At 24.5% G+C, this 21,005-nt stretch overlaps 2 protein-coding genes across 56 annotated transcripts in view; both read left to right on the top strand.

Moving 5' to 3' along the window:
- Window positions 1–487, top strand: part of LOC126904246 (muscle M-line assembly protein unc-89) — a 43,625-nt gene extending 43,138 nt beyond the window's left edge. For 4 of the 6 annotated variants that reach the window (XM_050683117.1, XM_050683116.1, XM_050683122.1 and 1 more), the window contains one exon: window positions 55–485. In XM_050683117.1, coding sequence (XP_050539074.1) covers window positions 55–161 — 107 coding nt within the window. In that variant the 3' untranslated portion in view covers window positions 162–485. Of the gene's footprint in view, window positions 1–54 lie in introns of all 6 variants that reach the window. The other 2 variants (XM_050683121.1, XM_050683119.1) reach the window with 2 other exon arrangements.
- A 12,941-nt stretch (window positions 488–13,428) lies between these two features.
- The window catches only part of LOC126904244 (titin), a 130,847-nt gene continuing 123,270 nt past the window's right edge, over window positions 13,429–21,005 (top strand). For 41 of the 50 annotated variants that reach the window (XM_050683115.1, XM_050683101.1, XM_050683088.1 and 38 more), the window contains exon 1: window positions 13,430–13,803. In XM_050683115.1, the coding sequence (XP_050539072.1) occupies window positions 13,698–13,803 (106 nt within the window). In that variant the 5' untranslated portion in view covers window positions 13,430–13,697. Of the gene's footprint in view, window positions 13,804–21,005 lie in introns of all 50 variants that reach the window. The other 9 variants (XM_050683111.1, XM_050683109.1, XM_050683114.1 and 6 more) reach the window with 2 other exon arrangements.

Below are 21,005 nucleotides of genomic sequence, written 5' to 3'. Positions count from 1 at the left end.
ATTTTATTCTTGATAGAATGAATAACTCAATAATTACATATTTTTTCGTTCTAGTTAACGCTGGATTATATGTATGCACAGTTTCTAACTACCTCGGAGCAAGTAGCACATTGGCTAATTTACAAGTATCAGGTGAGTCTCGCACGTACATTCAACGCTAAATTCATGTAACTGGCTTACTCTTCTTTCTCTCAAAAACATTTTTTCCTCGGCTGGTATGAAATTGATAAATTAATAAAATTTTATTTTTTATAAGTAGTTTATTTTTTCAACAATTTTTAACTGTAAAATCAAGCATTTAGAAAGTAATTAATATTAAAATGATAGAATATCTAACAGAAATGTTAAACATAGTTTTAATATTATTTATTTATGAATAATTTATAATTAGCTTGTAATTTATTTAAATTGTAATGAATATAAAACGATTAAATATAATTAAAATACTTTTATTGTTATATTTTGTCAATTTAATTGAAAGGTACAATAAATTTTTTAACTGTGGTTATGGTTTCTTCTTTTCTGATATCTATCTTGCTCACATCTATGCCTCATGCTTACAATAAATTGTCTACTTGGTTTATAAGTATCTAAATTGCACGCATTCATTTTGAAACAAAGATATTTCTATTTACTAGTTAATGAACAAGAAATATTTTATCAATAAATTTACTGATTTCTAAAAATGATAATGCTTTAAATGTTCGTATCTACATAAATTGCTTAGAAGACGGTGTGGCCGAGTCGGTAACGCGGCAGTGCTTGGCACGTACTGTCTCAGGTACGAAACTCGGTCACGGGCGGCTTCATTTGCCGAACGATCTGTTCGGTAGTTGGAGTCATCATCCTCCTCTCTCCGGCGACGGACTAACTACCCTTCCTGGAGTTATAATTGGTTAAGAAAACCTCCCTCCTTTGGGAGAGACCGCTATGGCTCTTAATTGAGTCGATAAAAGCACTAAAAAAAATATAAATTACTAACCAAGGGAAAACTAGATAGAGACGTTAGTGTTGCAATATGTATGTAATTATATTTAAATATGTTCAATGTCTTCTCCAAATATAATTGTTTGTATCAAAGAGAAAATAAAATCTAAAAACAGATTTTAACTTGGGTATCTACGCATCAAGGGAAAATGCAAAATTGATTGAACTAAGTAGGTCGGTCGCCTGTACCTGTGATCTTATATACATTCTCATAAAAATAGAACAATCTCATTCCACAGAAACTAATTTATACTATGAAGTGGAAAATGCAAAACAAAAAAGATAAAACGAACATGATACCTCTTATATTACACATCATATATTGATGAAGAATGAATAAAAATAATATTCAGTTAATGTAATGAACTATATATCTTAACAATATTTAAGTTTACAAAGTTTTAAGTAAAACTTTGGCCATGTATACTTGTACATGGAATTTGTATAACTAATGTTTATTTTTTGGTAACTATAATATATTTTATTTGCTCTATCAAGAACATTACTTTGCTAAATCATTAGTTCATTTAATTTCAATAAGTATAAAATGATACATTTATATTTTACATATTTTAACAATATATATGGTAATTACACAAGAATAATTGAAAAAAATTTTACCTTGGTAACCGCCACAGCAGTGATGGTCAAACATTTTTCTGTGGGAATGAATCAAAATCATATAAATAAAAACCTTATGAATTCTAAAACATTACTCTCTAGACATTGCTTTTTTTATTTTAACTTATTTAAGGGTAACGTTGACTATTCGATATTCATAGATTACTATATATAATTAAGCCTTTAGTTTATTATTTAAATAAATTAACTCGTTGAATTTTCTATCTGTATAGGTTAACTCATGAAGTTTAGGTATCTCTTATAAACTTTTAGTTCAATTATAATTTCATAAACATTTATTTTTAATAATTATTGTCTTCTTAGACTACATTCAAAACATATTTTTTTATTAGTTACCACTAGAGTACGGGCCTCGAGAAAATGTAAACCAATGGCGACCAAATATTGTTCATTTCGGCTTATCTTTCATTATCTAGCACCGTTCATATTAATTATCATCATTTACTGTCTCAGTTCTCTAGTAAGCAGTTGTTTTTAGTGGTTTATATAAACAAAGTTTTGTACTTTTCAGGTTCTAATTTAGACTAAGAACGCAACTGTTTTAATATAATTATTTAGATAATTTTAATCTACAGCTGTGAGTTAACCTTTATTAATCAGTAATAGTATGAATTTTTATGTTCTTTAGTCACCCTAAAAGTAACACATACTTATTTTTTTTATAAATATAATTTTTAATAAAAATTTTTATTATGGGTTTTATAAAAGCTGTCTCAAAATAAATCAAGGGGATGAGAGAAAAAAAATTAAAATAGTATCCAAGATTATTGTTTTATATGTAGTATATGTACATTTGGCCGACAACTGATTAATATTTGTGTATACTAATTGAGCCTCAGTATTCATACAGCAGTACCACGTGGTTTGGAAAACAAGGCTAATGAACACTATCTTTTACATGTGTAAACAACTTGCGTTCTCTCATAGTCCGGAGTTTAGAAAAAAAAAAAATAAATATTTTACTTTTTCGAAATTTTAAAACAGCAATTATTTAGTAAAAATGTTTAAAATAATACTTGTCGTTGATTATTTTAGGACAAGTTATTTATTAAGTTATTAGCATTTTAATACATAGAGTGGGTATCGAACGCAAGTGAAGTATATTTACATCAGTATGGGCTGCATTAATTCATGACTGGAAATTTCAAAAAGACATTTTTTTGAAAAATCGAACTCTCTAATCTCTTAGTTTAATCATGTCACGGTTGGTTTCCTAATGTTCACAGTTTATTACTAAATAAATTTATGTTATCGTGTTTAATTTGAACAATTTCAAATTTAGAGATAATTGGTTATTGAATTGAATACTTTAGTTATGAATTGATAACTAGTATCGGACAAGAATTTAATAAGCTACAGGTATATTAATACATAGGGTAAATGAAGGACATATTCTTGAAGTGCATTCTAGGATTACTAAGACAGATACTTATTAAGCTATAATCAATTCGTACAACTTATATACTACTAATAAACAATTGAACCGGTTAATTATTTTTATTTTTTAGTAAAATTAACTTAAAAATCAATCAATTTAAATTTTGATTAACATAAAAATGTAATGAAGTATAATTCTTTTTTGTTATATTTTAAGTTTAATTTTATTATGATAATGTTGGTTAAATTAAGCTTTATACATCTTACAACTTAAATACTTCAAGCACTTTATTATTTTTTCAATATATTATTTGGCTATCTGAACTCTTCAAATGTTATGAATAACATTTAAAATTGTGTTCTTCTCTCATAATAAAATTGCAAAGAAAACAATTAAGTGTTAATGCCTAGTTACTCATTATTTTTAATTACTTTTTTTATTTTTATGTTTATTAATAAGTACTTTTTAATTTAATAGTATACTATAACTCAAGTAATATAGAGGAATTGTAAATACATAAAACCAAATTAATTTTTAGAAGGGTATCTATAATAGGGAAAAAATTGCTCCCCATTTTTTTTAAATTTAAAATGAAAAATTTTACAACTTAATGATGAATTTTTTAAAAATTATAAAAATTTTAGAACCCAAGTATGGCTCAAGTATATGCGTTTTTGTGTTTTACAATCTTGAACACGCAAAATTTGAAAAATTTGCTGAAAATAGCTAACTTTATCATTTGATTACACAAAAGTGGCTGAATGATTTTTTTTTCAAATTTACATAGTACTTATCTTTAAACAATTAAAATGTTTGAAGAAAATTTGATGATGGAGAAATAATTTTAACATCGTTTATAAAATTTACAATTTGCGTATTATGGAAAATTCACTAACATTTTATTTTTATTTATTACATTTATTCTGCGTTCTGCACTAAATTAAGTTATCGGGACTGATAACAAAATCATAGGAGCAATGGCTAAGTTCGGAAAAGCTCCATTATTTTTCTTTATAAAGTTAAGTACATCAATAGATATTTTTGATTCTTAGACTATGTAGTGACAAATTAAGAATTTTTCAAATAAATATCATTTTCATCTTCAGATTGTAGATATAATGCCAAGTCCATATAATTAGATCACAGTTGCTCTTCATTGTTTAAATAATGGCGAATATTTGATCTTTCAATTTAGCGGTATTAAATCCAGTTTCTCTATAATTTTTTAAAAACTTGACAAGTTCATCAAATAATTCTGAAGAAATATCTAAGTCCACATTTGAACTTTGTAAAATTTTGCTGATAATAATTTCTTTGACTTGAATGAAACCTTATTGTTTTAATACTATCACACCTTCTTCCCTACTTTGTTTCTGACCATTTTTTTTATTGTACACTTATGACAATATTTAGAAAATATAATTTTAACACCACATATAGAGTTTCAAAATTTATATTTTACGTATTATGGAAAATTCATAAACTACATAATTTTCAAAATTTTATTTTTGGTATTTATTCTACACGAAAAATAAAATATTACATACCATTGTAAGTAACTAATTTTAAAGTCATAATTGTTCAAATATTATGTATTTTAGATAATTTTATTATTCTAAAAATATAATAAAATGTGTTATATTTTTGAGTGTAATATAGAATAATGATTATTATATATTTCCTTATAATTTATTCTAAAATGTAATTTAATTCTATTTTTATATTATATAAAAATATAAGTTTTATTTCTGTTTACATCATACCGAATTATAATTAAACTAATTATAATCAAATACAAAGTTGTACATTAATAATTTTTAAAAAACAAAAAATTATTGTAATTATATTAAATAAAACAATTGAAAATCTAATATGAGAAAATATATAGTTGAAATTGATTTTATTAATACACAGATCACTAGTTACTACCATAAACGTTACACATTGACTTGAATGCTCGGTGGCACAAAATTATAAATTTATAAGGACAATCCTGTAATATTTAAAAACAGATAATGTTTCATACAAGGCAGCTAGACCGTAGGACGGCTAGTTGTACACCGCACTAAAATGCCATTTTACCTTAAGTGTGTTTAAATCACTATTATTGAAGAATGAGTGGGTCACCTGGAGGATTACGGCTAACGGTATAAGTAACGAGAGTAGACATAATTAAATAAAAAATAACTATATATATTATTAGTTCTTCAAAGAATATCTTTAATTTAAGGGGTAACTGGGGGGGCCTTAAATACTAATAACCGGCGAAGCGGTATAAAACAAAATAGTTACCTTCAATTAAACAAATAATAAATAACATTAAAAAATAGTATAAAAACTCAGCTGAATAGTTGAAGTTGTTGATAGCGATGAGTGAACTGTATGAGATATTGTGGTAATGGTGTCGAATATCTGAGTATCACGAGTCAGAGTGTAGATGTAATGGCACGTAATGGCAGATGAGAACAGACGGCGAAAATCCGATTACGGCAATGAAGTAATTTTGTGATGGTCAGGGCCCAATCACTGGTGGCGTGCAAGTGCACGAGAATATTGAGCACAAGAGTGCAATAAACAAATAATAAGAATAACGGAGTAAAATGGCCGAACAATTACCATTCAAGCGAAGGAGCTTGCTACAAAAAAGAATATAACACATAAAAAAATAGATTGTTTGACTTACGTAGTTAAACTGTACACGAATGACAATTGACACGGAGATCATCGATATGCCGTGCTGCTGAGTGGGCAAGGGGGTGAATAAAAAAAAAAGACGTTAAAGATAAGTTATCACGTGATATATTATAATCAACGATGTTTGTAACAACTGGTCTACTAAATCTTTGCTAAAGGTGTTCTGTACCAAACAAATAATCAGTTTTAAATGCTGTTTAACAATGTTGTATTACACGAAGAAAATGTTACAAAAGTCACTATGAGTAATATGATCAAATGAAAACTCTATTTTCATGCAGAATAAATGCAAAAAATAAAAATAAAATGTTGAAAATTACATAGTAGTGGATTTTCCATAATACGTAAATTATAAACTTTGTGTACATTCTATAAGTATTGTTAAAATTATTTTTCCATCATCAAATTTTCACCAGACATTTTATTATAATTGCCTAAAGGTGAGTATTATGTAAATTTGAAAAAAATTCGTTCAGTTATTTTTGTGTAATGAGATGATAAAGTTGGCTATTTTCAGCAAATTTTGCGTGTTCAAGACCGTAAAACAATATAAAAACATCGAAGTTAAAATTATAAATCGATTCAAACATGATATGAGTTACATAACTAAAAGTTTAAAAAAAAAAAAAAAAATTTATTAAAAAATTTGTTGACCTTCAAATTTTGCTATTAAAATACTGCAAAATTAAAATAAAAATTTCGATGTTAAAAAAAATTCATAAACTTCAGAATGAAATTGAAGTACTATGTAATATGAGTAAAACAGTTCTAGTTTTACAGTGATAGCTTAATTGGATGTGAAGTTATAGGCTATTAAGACTAATTTTGAGTGCTCGATTATATATAAATATATAATTTCTATCAAATGATATTTTAATTAAAATATAGTGCAAGCATAAACATAGGTGGTCAGAATATATTTTTTGGGGAGGAGCTTAGTGTCTGTAACAATTGTGTAATTAGAAATTCATAATTTTTTATGACTTTTTTTAGGTATTATTTAAAATAAATTACTTTTAATTTGTAATTATATTATTTTCTTATAAAATTATATATTTTTTACAAATAAGCTATAGCAAAAAAATTATATTTAAAATTTTTAATTATAATTCAATTAAATGTTATGTTTTTTAAATAACTTTAATATGATAAAGTACTACAGATAGAAGAGCTAGAATCAAGGTAGTTCCAAAAGGTAAAATTTAATTTCCATTATATCGTAATACTCAATTAAAGTATTCTTAAAATTTTAGGCCATCATTATCTATTTTGTTTTTTTTTTTTTAATTTTCGATACGAAATTAAAAAAAAAAAACGATTACTTTTGTTCTTACTCGACGCCTATGAATGCAAGTAATCAAATTTTTAATTATTTTTCTGAAGCTTGTATCTAAATTACGTAGAACTGGCTTAAAACTCAGAATTATAACGAATATTGCGAGTTTTTGGAAAATATCAATAGTCTTTAGACTATTGATAATCACTTGTTGTGATCATTAATCTATTTAATTCTTCGGAATTTACACTCTATCTATTAGTCATTTTTAGAATTGTAATATAGTTTAGTAAGTTTAAATCATTTTTTCTTTGATGTTACATTTAATTTTAATCGTTTTAAAATGCTTTGAATATATTCCAATTTCTTTCTTCAATGAAGAGCTTTAGAAATACTTTTAAATACGTCATAAAAATATTAAAATTGCGAAGCAATATTTTAGGGTGTCTTTTTTTCTAATTATAAATATATTATATGTATGAAAATATTATTCGCACATCATTCGAAATTGTCTCTGTTGGACAGTAAAAAATGAATATATTAGCTAGCTTATTTTATCATTAGTTCTCTCGATATTGCGTTGGCGAATAACGAAATGACAACATAATCAAATGTATATTAAAATTAAACCCGCTTATTATTCGGTTCTATGGCTAATAGCCTATAAATATAATCATCAAATAGTTGTGATGAGTCTAAATCATAATGTGCGATAAAACAGAAAGCTGAATGATTTTATTTTTTAAGTATAAAATGTCAAAGTAGAGCATTTTTTTAGTCTTAGAATCCAAGTCATGTAAATATTTTTTCTATGATTATTATTGTCATAGGAAGATAATGGATAAAATTTAGAGATTGTACTTATTCAGGGTCGAGCGTTGAGTACGTTGTCAGTATTGCGCAATGCAAAAGGTTTATATTTTAAGCAAAAGCTAATATGATGTTGGGAAGTGAATATAATTTTTATATGACGGCGACAAGTGTCCAGCCAACGATAGTCAGCGATATTTGGCATCGACTATGGTTTTTTGGCACTCTAAACTATATTCCCCCGTCAACGATGCTTACAAATAAGACTCAAGTCAGAAAATCGTCAAAGATGAGCTGATCTAATAATAACGTCCTTGCTTATTAGTACAGTTTACTCTCGTTTGGCCCACACGTTCTTGAATTCTTTACATTTTGGTGTTAATAATAAGTAAATTATAATTTCATAAATAAGAACTTGACGTAACAAATATTTGATAATTTCCAATAGCCAAATAAGTGATATTAATTTTATTTTTACTTATGTAAAAAGTTTTATGAGATATCATACTTAATTTGTTAATGTAGATACAATTTTTAAATTTTAACTAAAAAATTTGAAAAACACATCTTTTATAGCTTTTATTTAATTTAAAAATAAAAAATTTTCTTGAAAAGACTAATGATACAATGTCATTTAATGGTCAATGTCTGATTATTAACTATTGTTTTATTATTATTTTCAATAAGTTTGAAAACATCCCATATTTATAATTTTATTCATACAAAGCAGTGATATATTTTAGTTTTGCAAAAAATAAAAAAAAAGTAGTATTGGTTTTATAAATCTATCATTAAATCAATTGGTTGTTTCTAAATTCATTAGACTCCCAATAGTATGATCAACTTAATACAGCAATCTCACAAAATAATAATATCAAACATTAGATCTATTCATATTTGAATGAATTTTTTTTAACTCCCACCGTCCAAAATTATGTTTATGAGATATAAAGCATCTTCTAAAATTTCATATTTTTACGATTTTTTTTTGAGACGGTTTATTAATAATTAGGTTTTCCCTTACAAATAACATGTTAACATTGCATATCTTTTATTAAAAAATTGGAACCCGCTCAATTTTTAAGATAGAATATCAAAATTAGAATTGTTTTAAAGTTAAATATTTTTAAGTGTTAAATTAATATTTTAAATATATTTTTAATTTAAGATAATATTAGCCACAAGTGTTTAATTTTTATTATATGAAAAATTTTTCATCACACAATTTATTTCATTGATAAATACAGAAAAAGTGAATATGCGTTAAAAATATTCAAAATAGTGTTATATTTTCCTTAAATGACGACGCCACGCTATCATTTTTCAAAAAAATTAGTTCAAATTAAATTTGTCTGAATTGAGAAAACTCAATTATTAATGAGCGTCTCAAAAAAATTATAGGAAGATAAAATTTCAAAAAATGCATTATTTAACCTCAATACATAATTTTGAGAGGCGGAGGCAAAAAAATATTTTATATTGAATAGATCTAAACAAGATTATAGAGTAAATTGGTGTAAGAGTTCGTTCGGCGGGATAAGATCTTAATATTAAAATAAATTATTTTATTTTATAATTATTAACCAATGAGTAATAATTATCAAATCTTAGATCACACTCTCGTGTTTTTTTAATTATTAAAAAATTATTGAGATAAATTTAATACATTATTTAGATTATAAAACTTTATTATATTTCAATGCTACAATTAACTCTAAGAATAAATTTTTAATTTTTCAAAATAAGTTATTAATAATTTCCTCATATTGACTATAAATAAAATACTCATATTAAATATGTATTAATTCAATAATTGCTTCAAAATATAACTTTCCATCTAAAGGAAGACGGGAGAACGACCTACGCCTAACTATTAACATCTATTGTAAATTTGTTTAACTTGAATATTTTTTTTTTGTTATACCGATCTAATATATAATAGATATTCGAAAATTGTTAATTATTTAATAATTATTGATTAAATTATTAGTCATTCAAAAAAAAAAAAAACAGTCAATTCCACATTGAAAAGAAAGGCACGTCGAGATTTTTCATTAAGAGAACTTCTTGACATTAGGTCAACATTTAAGTTGTTTATTCGAACCTTTTAAAAATGTATGCATTTTAGTAATAGTTTTAATTTATTAAATTTCATATTTGAATAACATCTTTTAAAATAAGTAGTTTCAGGAATTTGGACCCAACTATACATTGGTATTTTTACACTATTTAATATGTAAGGTAAAACTCTGATACATATTCCTAATAAATTTTATTTTTTAGAGCCCTCCTTAAGAAAATCTTGAAAATCCATCACTGACAATATGTGAAAATCTTAATAAACTGAATATGTAATTAAGAAACATACATCGATTTTGCTCTCAAAAAATGATACTATTTACCTATTTAGATAGAAAAAAGAATTGCTTTTGTACCTATTTGATTCCATTTAGTTTTTGAGAAATAATCTTCTTTGTTGAATGAAGATCGAACTAATTTAGTTTCCCTTTCTTTGTATATGTAACATTTTTTTTTATGTATTTTACTCGTTATACTTCACTGTAGAAAATAACGTTTATTTTCACGCTAATTTATATCAACTTACAAAATTATTTTTAAAAAATTGTTTAAATGATATATTACTAAAGAATAAAAGTATCAGAACTCATCCTTAAATTTATTTTATTTACTTATAAGTTGTAAATATTAATACATTTTTTTAAATTTTAAGCTATAATTAAAATATGCTTTTCTCTAAGAATAAAATAACTACATTCATCAACATTTATTAAGAATAATTTTTCTTTTAGATTTTTATTTCGTGGATGAATATAACCATTGCATAAATGATAAAGCAATCTTTGAAGTAAAACGAAGTGAATACTTAAGTAAGTATTCATTAGTATAATAGAAGTAGTAAGATAATTTATAATAGTTATTTAATAAAAATATACAAACAAGTTTTTTCATTTATATGATTTTAAACCATGATTATCGTAAAGGCTGGACTGAATCAATATTTATCTATAATAATGATGTACATGCGTGTGACTAATAAGTGGACATTATAGTGATGCCATTTTATATATGAATATATTTTTATATTTAATTGTGGTATAAGTTGCGAATTTCTTTTACTTATACACTACAATGCATTTTTAACTTTCTTAAATAATGTATTTATCTATGTAATTCTTACATAGATAAATAGTCTTCTATTAAATTATTTAAATTAAAATTTTTTAATGCTAATTGAGTGTATTGGTTATAATTTAAAATGTTTAAATATTATTTCACTAGGAAATTTTTTTGACTATTATAATGGTTAAAAAAATACTAGTAAATTTAAGTATAAAGTATAAAATCCCTGTATCTTTATAAAAAGTGTTTTATGAAATAAACTAATAAAAATCTTACTGAAAGTTATTCTATATTATTATATTAAACTAAATTCATTCATTATAAATTATTTGAAAAACTTAAAGGAAGAAGCTTTTGTAAAAGTTTAATTGATTATGATGGATGAATCATATCGAAATTCTTAACTGAAAATGTTGACTTTAAAATAAATAACAATAGGTTATGAGTATCGACGCTCAAGTCCTTTTCATTTATAATAACCACAATGATTTATCATAAGAATATAAAATGCTCTTTGGTTGTATTGAGGAGTTTATCTAGCAAAACCTTTAATGCCTATAATTTTTATTTATTTACTAAAAATAGTTTGCATTTTTATTGAAAAGCCAATATTTAATTAGATTTACCGACTTATATAAAAAAACGATTAGTTAGTAAATTACACGAATTTTTGTGCAAATTGACGGTCTTTCGTTACTCATTAATATTTTTTTGCATTTAAATTATATTATGGCGAATTTCCAGCAGCTTAAATGTTATGCAAATGCTCAGGAGCATTTCTGATATTTTATTATTAGAATCTAGAAATGTCTATGACGTATGTAATCTTAAAATATGTTTTTATAACAAATAAGACTTATAGCTGTTACATTATCTACAATTTAAATCGTATCATAAATATTGTATATAAATAACTAATTCGCAATTATTCCTAATTTGATAATGCAGATTAATTATTTTTTTCCCAATTATACAAATTATTTATGAAATTGGTAAAAAAAATTATTATAAAATTTCTAGTCTAGAAATAATTTGCACTTTCTTAATTTTCATTATCGTTAATTATAAAAAATACAAAGTATGGTTTAAAAATTTCACTATACTTTTTTAACGTGCTTTAAATTGCAAAGTAATTATTAGGGCACGGAATTATACGTATTTATAAATTTTAATTTCAGACTCTTGTATGGATTTTAGAAGTTTATAAGTACAATGTTTTTATTTCAAAAAACGTATTATTTAAGTGCTTATAAAATAATTTTTTAATCATCTAATAAATATTGTTATTATTAGATGATTAAAGTTATAATGATTAAAAGAATTATCATATTATTTTTCCGTTTTACAATTTTATTAAAAAACGTTTTCTTTTCTCGATATTAAAATAAAGTTATTATAGCTTAACTTTATAAATTTACAATTGGGAAATGTTTTTAAAATAAAAATCTTGTTTATTTTAAAAGTTCAATGGTTGAATGTTATGTGCACATCAATAAAAAACAAAAATCTGAACCGTCTAATATTTTAAGCAACCCATTAATAATTAATAATCAAAAAAACTTATATAAATTAATATACCCAATTACATTTATTTTAAAAAATGTCTATTTCAAAATCATAATTAAAAACAACATAAATACTATATAATTTTATTGACATTAAGTGATATAACTTTGAAAAATTCTGGATACATAAAAAATCATTATAAAAATATACACATTTACAATAATTTTTTTAAAATAAAAAGTGCAAGTCATAAATTAAAAAATGTTCAATGAAAATAACAATTGCTGTATTTAATTCGACTTAAACTCATTATTCCATATGAATACCGTTATTTTTGTACAATTTAACACGTAGATCGCGCAATATGTTTATATTCAACACTACCGATAACTTTTAATTAAATCATAAATTTCTAAATTTAGAAACAATAAAAATAAATTAGTTACTAATTTAAAAATTATAGGTAAAAATATCAATTGGTATATATTATTATTTTAATTATTTATAACTGTAATTATTATGTTAATTATTTATTATAAAAACGATTAGTTATTTTTATAATTTCATTCCCGTATAAAACTATTAAAATTTGGAACTAATAAACAAGAAGTATTATATTATATTTTTCATATTCATGTGATATAGGTATTAATTTTCAAATGAAATTATTTTTCATAAATTGTGATGTTTTTTATCTAAGAAACCATTCTATATTTTTATAGTATATTTACGAATAAAAAAATTGCTACATGATGATCTAATATTGTGTAATTTAATTAAAAATGAGAGTAACAATCATCATCTATTAGTAATAATAATAATAATAACAGCGATAGTAAATAAATTTAAAAAAGAAAAACGTCCCACATAGCACTCGCTTGTATGGAACCCTCTAATTTTACAAAGATCTAAATAAAGCACATTACTCAAACGTCGGTCTCCCACCACGATCGTCACCGTTTTATATCAAGTACCCATACCGCATACTTTAGCTACGATTCAGTTACCACCAATGTGAGTCCAAAGAAGAATATTATTACAAAAATTATGAAACATACTTAAAAGTCATTTCGGATATCGTATTATTAGCTACGGTCAAAAAGTTCAGTACTAGCGTTTTTTACTTTGTTTTGTTTTACACCGATTTTGAAAGTGGTATACGAACGAGATTCGATAAAGTGCGAATTATTCGTTATAAAACCTTCGTTAAGGGTTTCGACCCCTATATTTTCTTTACAAAGAAACTATTTTTGAAAGTACACCATGAATCGACATCAAGAACAAATCACCACCACTTCCGAGCAAAGGAGTATTAGTCGCACTGAACAGCAAATTACTAGACAGATGACACAGACTATGCAAAGACAAGGTACATACTATTTAATTGTGACACATAACATAACCTTATTGTAAAATAAAACATGGAAATGCTGGGAAAATTACTTAAAGATGATAATGAATTAATTAATGTAACGTCCCCATTTCAACATTTGCTTTTAACGAGAAAGCTCGGCAACGTTATTTGGGTAAAATAATTCACAAAAATGAGAAAAATTTTTCTAGCTTTTTGTGATTGTTTGAAAAATTTTATCAAAAACGTTCACTACCGCCATAATTTTTCGATTTAAAACCTGGAAATCATGCTTAGAGACATTCCAAATATATCCTGAGAATTTCGTAGAACTGCGTGTTAAAATTTATTGATCTTTTATAAACTTTTCTCATATTAATAATTAAATATTTAATATATTTTTGTTGGCCCCACCTAGTGAGTAGAAACGTATATTACGGCGTCCCATGTTCCATCCCCAGGTTGCCAACGAGATTTTTCTTGGGTTTTTCTTATTGGTGTTGTCTAGACTTGGGTGCAAGTCGATCATCCTGTCTCGTCCCATCTATACCCATCCCGTCTATCATTAACCTAGCCAAAAAGCATCTTTGACTCGCTAACATATTAAAGAGGGACATCACCCTCTGTAGCATGTTAAATTCGGGAAATAGAAGAATGCACAACTGATCACTACATTTTTATTGTACTGATTTTAATACTACTATGTAAAATATTATTGTGCTCGACGTAGCCGGGCGATCCTTTTAAAATCTGTCATCTACCCGTAAGGACTACCGCACTATGTGAGGTCCACGGGGGCCTAGGTCTTGGTTAGAGACCTATTTAGGCGGAGTTTAGTCTTTTATAAAAATGGAAAAGATATTTATAGAAAAATAATTCATTTTTATATGTCAGAGTTCTAAAAAACCAGAACCGAAAAAATGATGAATATAATTTCATTAATATTTTACAAACGTAATTAGAAAATCATAATGTTTTAGATAGTTACTTTATAAATAACATTGAATCATAAGGGTCTCTTTAGTCTATTGTGAAAAATCTAAATTTTTGGGCAATTTTTCCGATAATACTCATTTTTAATTGATCGAGTTATTAGATTTTGACTTTACAAAGATATTTTATGAACATAAAATATTTGTTAATTTAAATATTAAGTTTCATATAGTCAAAATTTTAACTTAATTAATGTTTTATTGGAATATCAATTATTTCGTTTAACCATTCTTATTCTTAAATCAAAGGTATAAAAAGATAGAAAGGATGTACTAGTAATATTATTATGCTTATAATTCAGAAAAATCATCCATAGATAGATTTTAAAAAAACGGGTTTTCAATTGATGTATAAACACAACTATAATTTGTTCAAAACTGGAAAATATTTGCAGTAGTTAGCCCTGATTAATTATAAATTTTTTTTAATTCAAAATAATTTTTTTTTTTTAGTTAAAATTACGGATGTTATAAATAAATTTTGTATTTCAAAAAAAAGTAGTAACAATTTTTTAATAGCTTATTTTTATAAATAAGTTATATAAGTATGCAGTCAATATTCAAATGATATAAAAATTAAAAAAAACAATTAAATTACTTTTAAAATTATTTTCAAAGTGATAACTCTAAATTTTTTTATTAAGTACTACGCAGCACATAAATACATCTTCAACTATAATGATTCTTTCAAATAATAACCATAGTATAATATCTGACTTGTAACGTGACTGTTTGCATAGAAATGAATTTCATCTGAACTAAAAAGTAGTTGAACTGCCATATATGTTTAATACAAGGCTGTGTGTAAATGGTTGTACTTAAATGCCATAATATAAAATAGTTCGCTATTTTAACCATTTAATGTTACTTCATTGCAGTAAAAAATATGAAAAGTTAGTGGCTAATTTTTAAATTTTTTTTAATAAATATCAAAAATGATTTTAAAATCAACTTGGAAACCAATGAAACCACAAAAGTACTCCTTTTTAAAACACGGTAAGACAATATCATTCTTAAATCATTTTATTTTATCTAAGACTTCAACAAATAAAATGTAGGTATATATATATACTAATAGTACATATATAATCTATATATCTTATAAATCATTATTCTTTAGATATAATATTTACACAATAGATTGCTATATATATTAATATTTTACGTAAAAAATCATACCTCAAATTAACATATTTTTTTTAATTTGAAAAGTTAAATATTTATGATTATTATAATTTTATCTTAAATGTAATATAGTTATATGATTCTAATTATTTGTAAGTGAAAATAAATCAGAGATTTATCATATGTAACTTATTAAGTTAATGGTTTAAAAATTTCATATTTATTGAATTAAATATTTAAATTCGTGATAGTTCTTTTTTACGGGACCTTAATATGTCAAATTTCAAAGAAAGTAATTTTTTTACTAAAAAATATTTTATTTAAAAAAAGGTTTTCTATGTCTGACATTTAAATATAGTGATGAGAATTTTCAAATATTTTAAACTAACTAATAGTATTTGATAGTTTTTTAAAACTATTCGAATTGTTTTTATACAACCGAATAGTTTATTTTTAGCATAAACTATCGAATAGTTTTAAAAATTATTCGAATGGGCTACCCATTGGTTTCAAAAAATATTCGATTAGACTATCGAATATTTTTTAAAACTATTCCAATATATTGTGTAACTATCGAATATGTTTACTATTCTAATAGTTTTTAAATGACTATCAAATAGTTCGATAGTTACTATTCAATATTTCCCATCACTATTTAAAACCTGCTATTTCTACAATTAAAACTAGAATTTGCATTATAATATTTAAATTCAGTTCAATCTTTAGGCGTTTGATTAAGGAGACATAATTTGATTTTTAGATGATATGTTTTTTGTAGAAGGAGATCCTATTTTTTTGTTACACAAACAAAAAATCAGTAATTTATCATTACCCCAAAAAATAAATAAAAAGAGTACTGTTAATTTTTTTGATAAAAAATGACAAAAATTTAAATAAAAAAAAAAAGACTATTGAGGTTGGGTTGAGGATAATAAATTTGTATTTAGAATAAAAATAATTTAGTGTTCTAGCATAGACGAAATTTAGGTCTGCCTTGAATGAGTTTATCAATTCTAGTTTTTGAATTTGTACTTCCAAAATGTCAGAAAAACTATAATATTTTAATAAAAAAATGTAGGAAGTGATAAATTCTAATTAATTTTTACTAAATTTTTCAGTATATATAAATTATTTTAGATATAATAGTCCCTCTAAAAATTTTGTTCAAATTGTGCCTATGTGCAGACACCCACGCCGACACGACGGTTTTCTTTGGGGGATAAACATAAAAAAAATTTTTATTACTACTTCTAAACGAAAAATTTATATCTGCACCATGTAAATGTTTTTATTCTGGGGAAGACCTATCTCCATCATCCCCTCCATAGTTGCATTACTCCACCTTTATAAAAATAGTGAAAAATAATAATTTACCACTTCTGAAATCAACCGATGTCAACACGGAAAAAAATAAAGTTAGAATAATCATATAAACTGTTAATATAGTGACAACTGAAATGAAGGCAGTTAAAATAACTGAATATTCGGTTACGTCGACAATTTATTTAGCTATTCCAACTGTTTCTATTAAATTTGTCATTATATTAACTGTTCATATTTTCTTAGAGTTTAGTTAAGAACTATTTTTTTATGCTCCTCACAATAATGAAAATGAGTCATTTTTATTATGGCCATTATGGCCATTATGGCCATTCTTGGTCTTTAAACACAAAAACAATAAACATAAATGAAATTTCTTTAAGACACTAAAGTGAGTAGTAGGATAATACCACAGAAGAAATAAGTTATAATTATTATATTAAGAGTCTATTATGGTTTTTATAATTTTGTCAGCCAAATACTTAATTATTTTAATAACCAATTAATATATATATATATATATAACTATGTATAATACTATTACAACTAACATACAGGAAATACTACTTAAATAATATACTAAACTTAATAATATTGAGATTTTTAATAATATCCAATTAAAACAAAATAAAATAAATCATTCATAAGTTTTGACTTCGAGAGTTACAGATTATTTAGGCCTTGGCTCGAACAATATCTCTTACTAGTAATTAAAATCTCCATTTTAGTTAAGATATTGTTCACTAAAAAGTAGTTAACATTGATGATTTGTCTAAAACTGAGTTCACGGAATTTTTTTAAATGGTTATGTATAAGTTGATTGATTGCTTTACTTTTCGTTTATCAGCAATATCATTAAATTAAAAAAAATAGGTTATTATAAAAATATTTATACATATTTTCTTAAAAAAATAATAAGCTTTGACTTTTGATAAATAGTGAAAACTTCTATAATACACGTTGTAAGTTATGATGCGTATAATAATATAATAATCAGTTAAGTAAGATTAACATTTTAGAAATTATTAAAATGCAATTCAAATATTTTATAATCTAATTGAATCTTAATCAATTTATAAAAAATCAGTACTGCTATAATATAAGTTATTATAATACCTTATAACGAAACGTATATTACAATAAAATGGTTATGACGTCTGCTATATAACAGAGTTTTAAACTAACAGCTGTTATCGCCTACTGAGCGTATGGTACCAACATGACCTGTTCCAAAAATGAATCCGAGTAATTTGATCTTGTATTTTATGTAGCTTTGCCAAGAAACTATATTACAATTAATGGTTTGAATCATAAAAACACCATAATTAATTGTATACTCAACTCTTGATTTTGTTGATTAATTTTTTTAACATTAGAGTCATAAGATGGGGCTAATGGTGTAATCGCTTTAAATAGTGCTTTTTTAGAGATGACATTTTACAAGATTAATTTTCAGGTAATTGTCTACTTTATAATTTTCTTATCAGTTAAAATAATGAAAAGTTAACTAATTATTTGATACAAATAGATATTATGGTGTAACATTTTGTTTATCATAAATTTAAAAAAAGTTTAAATTTAGTTTGAAAATTTTATGAAGAGCAAAAGTAGCGTAAATAAGTACAGGCAAAAAATAGCCTTTTGGAGTAGAAAACTTTTAAAGTATGCCTTGTTATTAATGTACGCATAAATAAACGTATTACAATATATTAATAATAACTGTTTAGTTTCAAATAATTATTTCAACAAAAATAAAAATAAATAATAATAAAAAAAATATTTTTTAATGGAACTATTAAAGAAGTTTTTAACTAGTCACATTCTTTATAAAAACAAGTAGTTTTTAATTCATACCAAAAACTATACACCAAAAAATCATGGCGATTTAAATAACTTTATTACGTTTTATGTATTTATGGATAGACTTATGAAAGTTTTATAAGAAAGTTTTCAGCGAAACAATTTTGTTTAAATTTTTTTAATACACCTGTAGTCGGTACACATTTTCATTACTTAACTTAAAAACTCAGTAATGTTACTTAAAAATTTCTGAGGTAAAAGTTTTGGGACTGATTAGGGATATATTCCAAATATGATCAATTTACTAGCATTAAAGAATTTTTTTTCATTATCATATACTTAGTTTATAATTTCATAAATAATAAAACTAGATGAGCAATAAAAAAAAACCCAGCACAGTGGGGTGGGGGCATAGTGGGGTCGTGGCATAGTTGGGTCCAGTATAGATGATATCTGACAGTGATTAAAATCACTATCCTAAAAAACGCTTCGATGCAAATCTGTAGATAGTGTTTAATTAAAAAAAAAATGTGTCAAAAAAGTAGGTCAAGTGAGAGCTGAGAAAATAAATGATAGCTACAAAAAAAAAAACCACATAGTAAAATAATATTAATATGAATTTTTTCTCACGAGAGGAGACTACCGTAATGGGATCCTTGATATTTATTGAAGTTATTGAATCTAAATGAAATAAAAATCAAATGAGTTAAACATTTTTTTCTAACTCAGAAAGAATTTAAAAAAATACAGTGCCACAGTCGTGAAAGACCCAAATGTTACCGTCTCAGAAACCGTACGTCGCATTCGTCACTTAATAAAAATGGAAATTTAACTAGTTCAAATTTTAAAGTTATTTTTCTCGACTTCAAATTTTTTGTACTATATCAATTAGATTAATATAATATTTATGAAAATCAGTGTAATCCCCTTATAATAAAATAAAATACAAAACCAAGAATTATAACACAAAAATAGCATATTTTTGAATACGGTAGCTATTTTCACCATGAAGACAAAATAAAGTCCAAAAATTTTTTTTTAATATTAAAGTATATTACATAAACTTTAATTTAAGATATATGTAAAAGTGTCAGTATTTCCGGAACATTTTAAAAGTTAAGTTGAAAAAATTAATTATTTGTGGAATAGTTGTCATTTTTAATCCCCCCCTGTGGGCTGGTAAAGGGTTAAATTTATAAAAAAAATACACTAAATGATAGGTAAAAATATTATGCATCTATTAAAAAAAAATTATATTGATTTGTTCAATTTTGAAAAAGTTATGGAAATTTTAAGTAAAAATAATTTAAAAAATTTCGAAAATTAGCGATTTTTAAATTTGTAATTTTTTTGGAGATTTCCCCCATTTACGGGGAATGAGGGAATTTTTTCAATTTTTGAGGGTAATGTCTTCGACTAGATACGATTTGTGATCTTTTGACGTATCGTTGAAAGAAATCTGTTCGGTGAGACTTGAGAAAAAAACACACATCATAGTAAAATTAATACCTTCTCAGCTTCGCATCGAAGTTAAAAAAACATACATATCTACATTTCAAAAGTCAATGAGTAGCATTTCCAATTAATTAGAAATGAGGATAATAATTAAATTATAATACTTAAACCATGCCCTGATTACTTCACTGCCAATAACAATTCTTAAATTATTAATAAGACGAAGAATTTAAAAGTTTCACAATGATCTTTATTCAAATGTTTTAAAATTTATAATTAATTACATCATTTAATTATACCGGAAAGTGACAAGAGCATCACAATTATTCTTCGTTAATATTTTCAAACATTTATATTATTAATGTCTAAATTGTTTAAAAATTTAGTATACTATAAATAAAGATCGGGGAACGTTTTACAACTATAGATTACATGATCAACAAATAACCAAACATTTTTTATTATTTACAATTTTGATTCTGATTCCAAATGGGCATCAGATTTTTCTATCATTTCTAGATTTAATAA

This window comes from Daktulosphaira vitifoliae, unplaced genomic scaffold (genome assembly GCF_025091365.1).
Source record: "Daktulosphaira vitifoliae isolate Bord-2020 unplaced genomic scaffold, ASM2509136v1 Scaffold_4, whole genome shotgun sequence".
Classification (NCBI taxonomy): Eukaryota; Metazoa; Arthropoda; class Insecta; order Hemiptera; family Phylloxeridae; genus Daktulosphaira; species Daktulosphaira vitifoliae.
The sequence above is the reverse complement of the archived record's forward strand: the minus strand, read 5'-3'. Positions and strand labels throughout refer to the sequence as shown.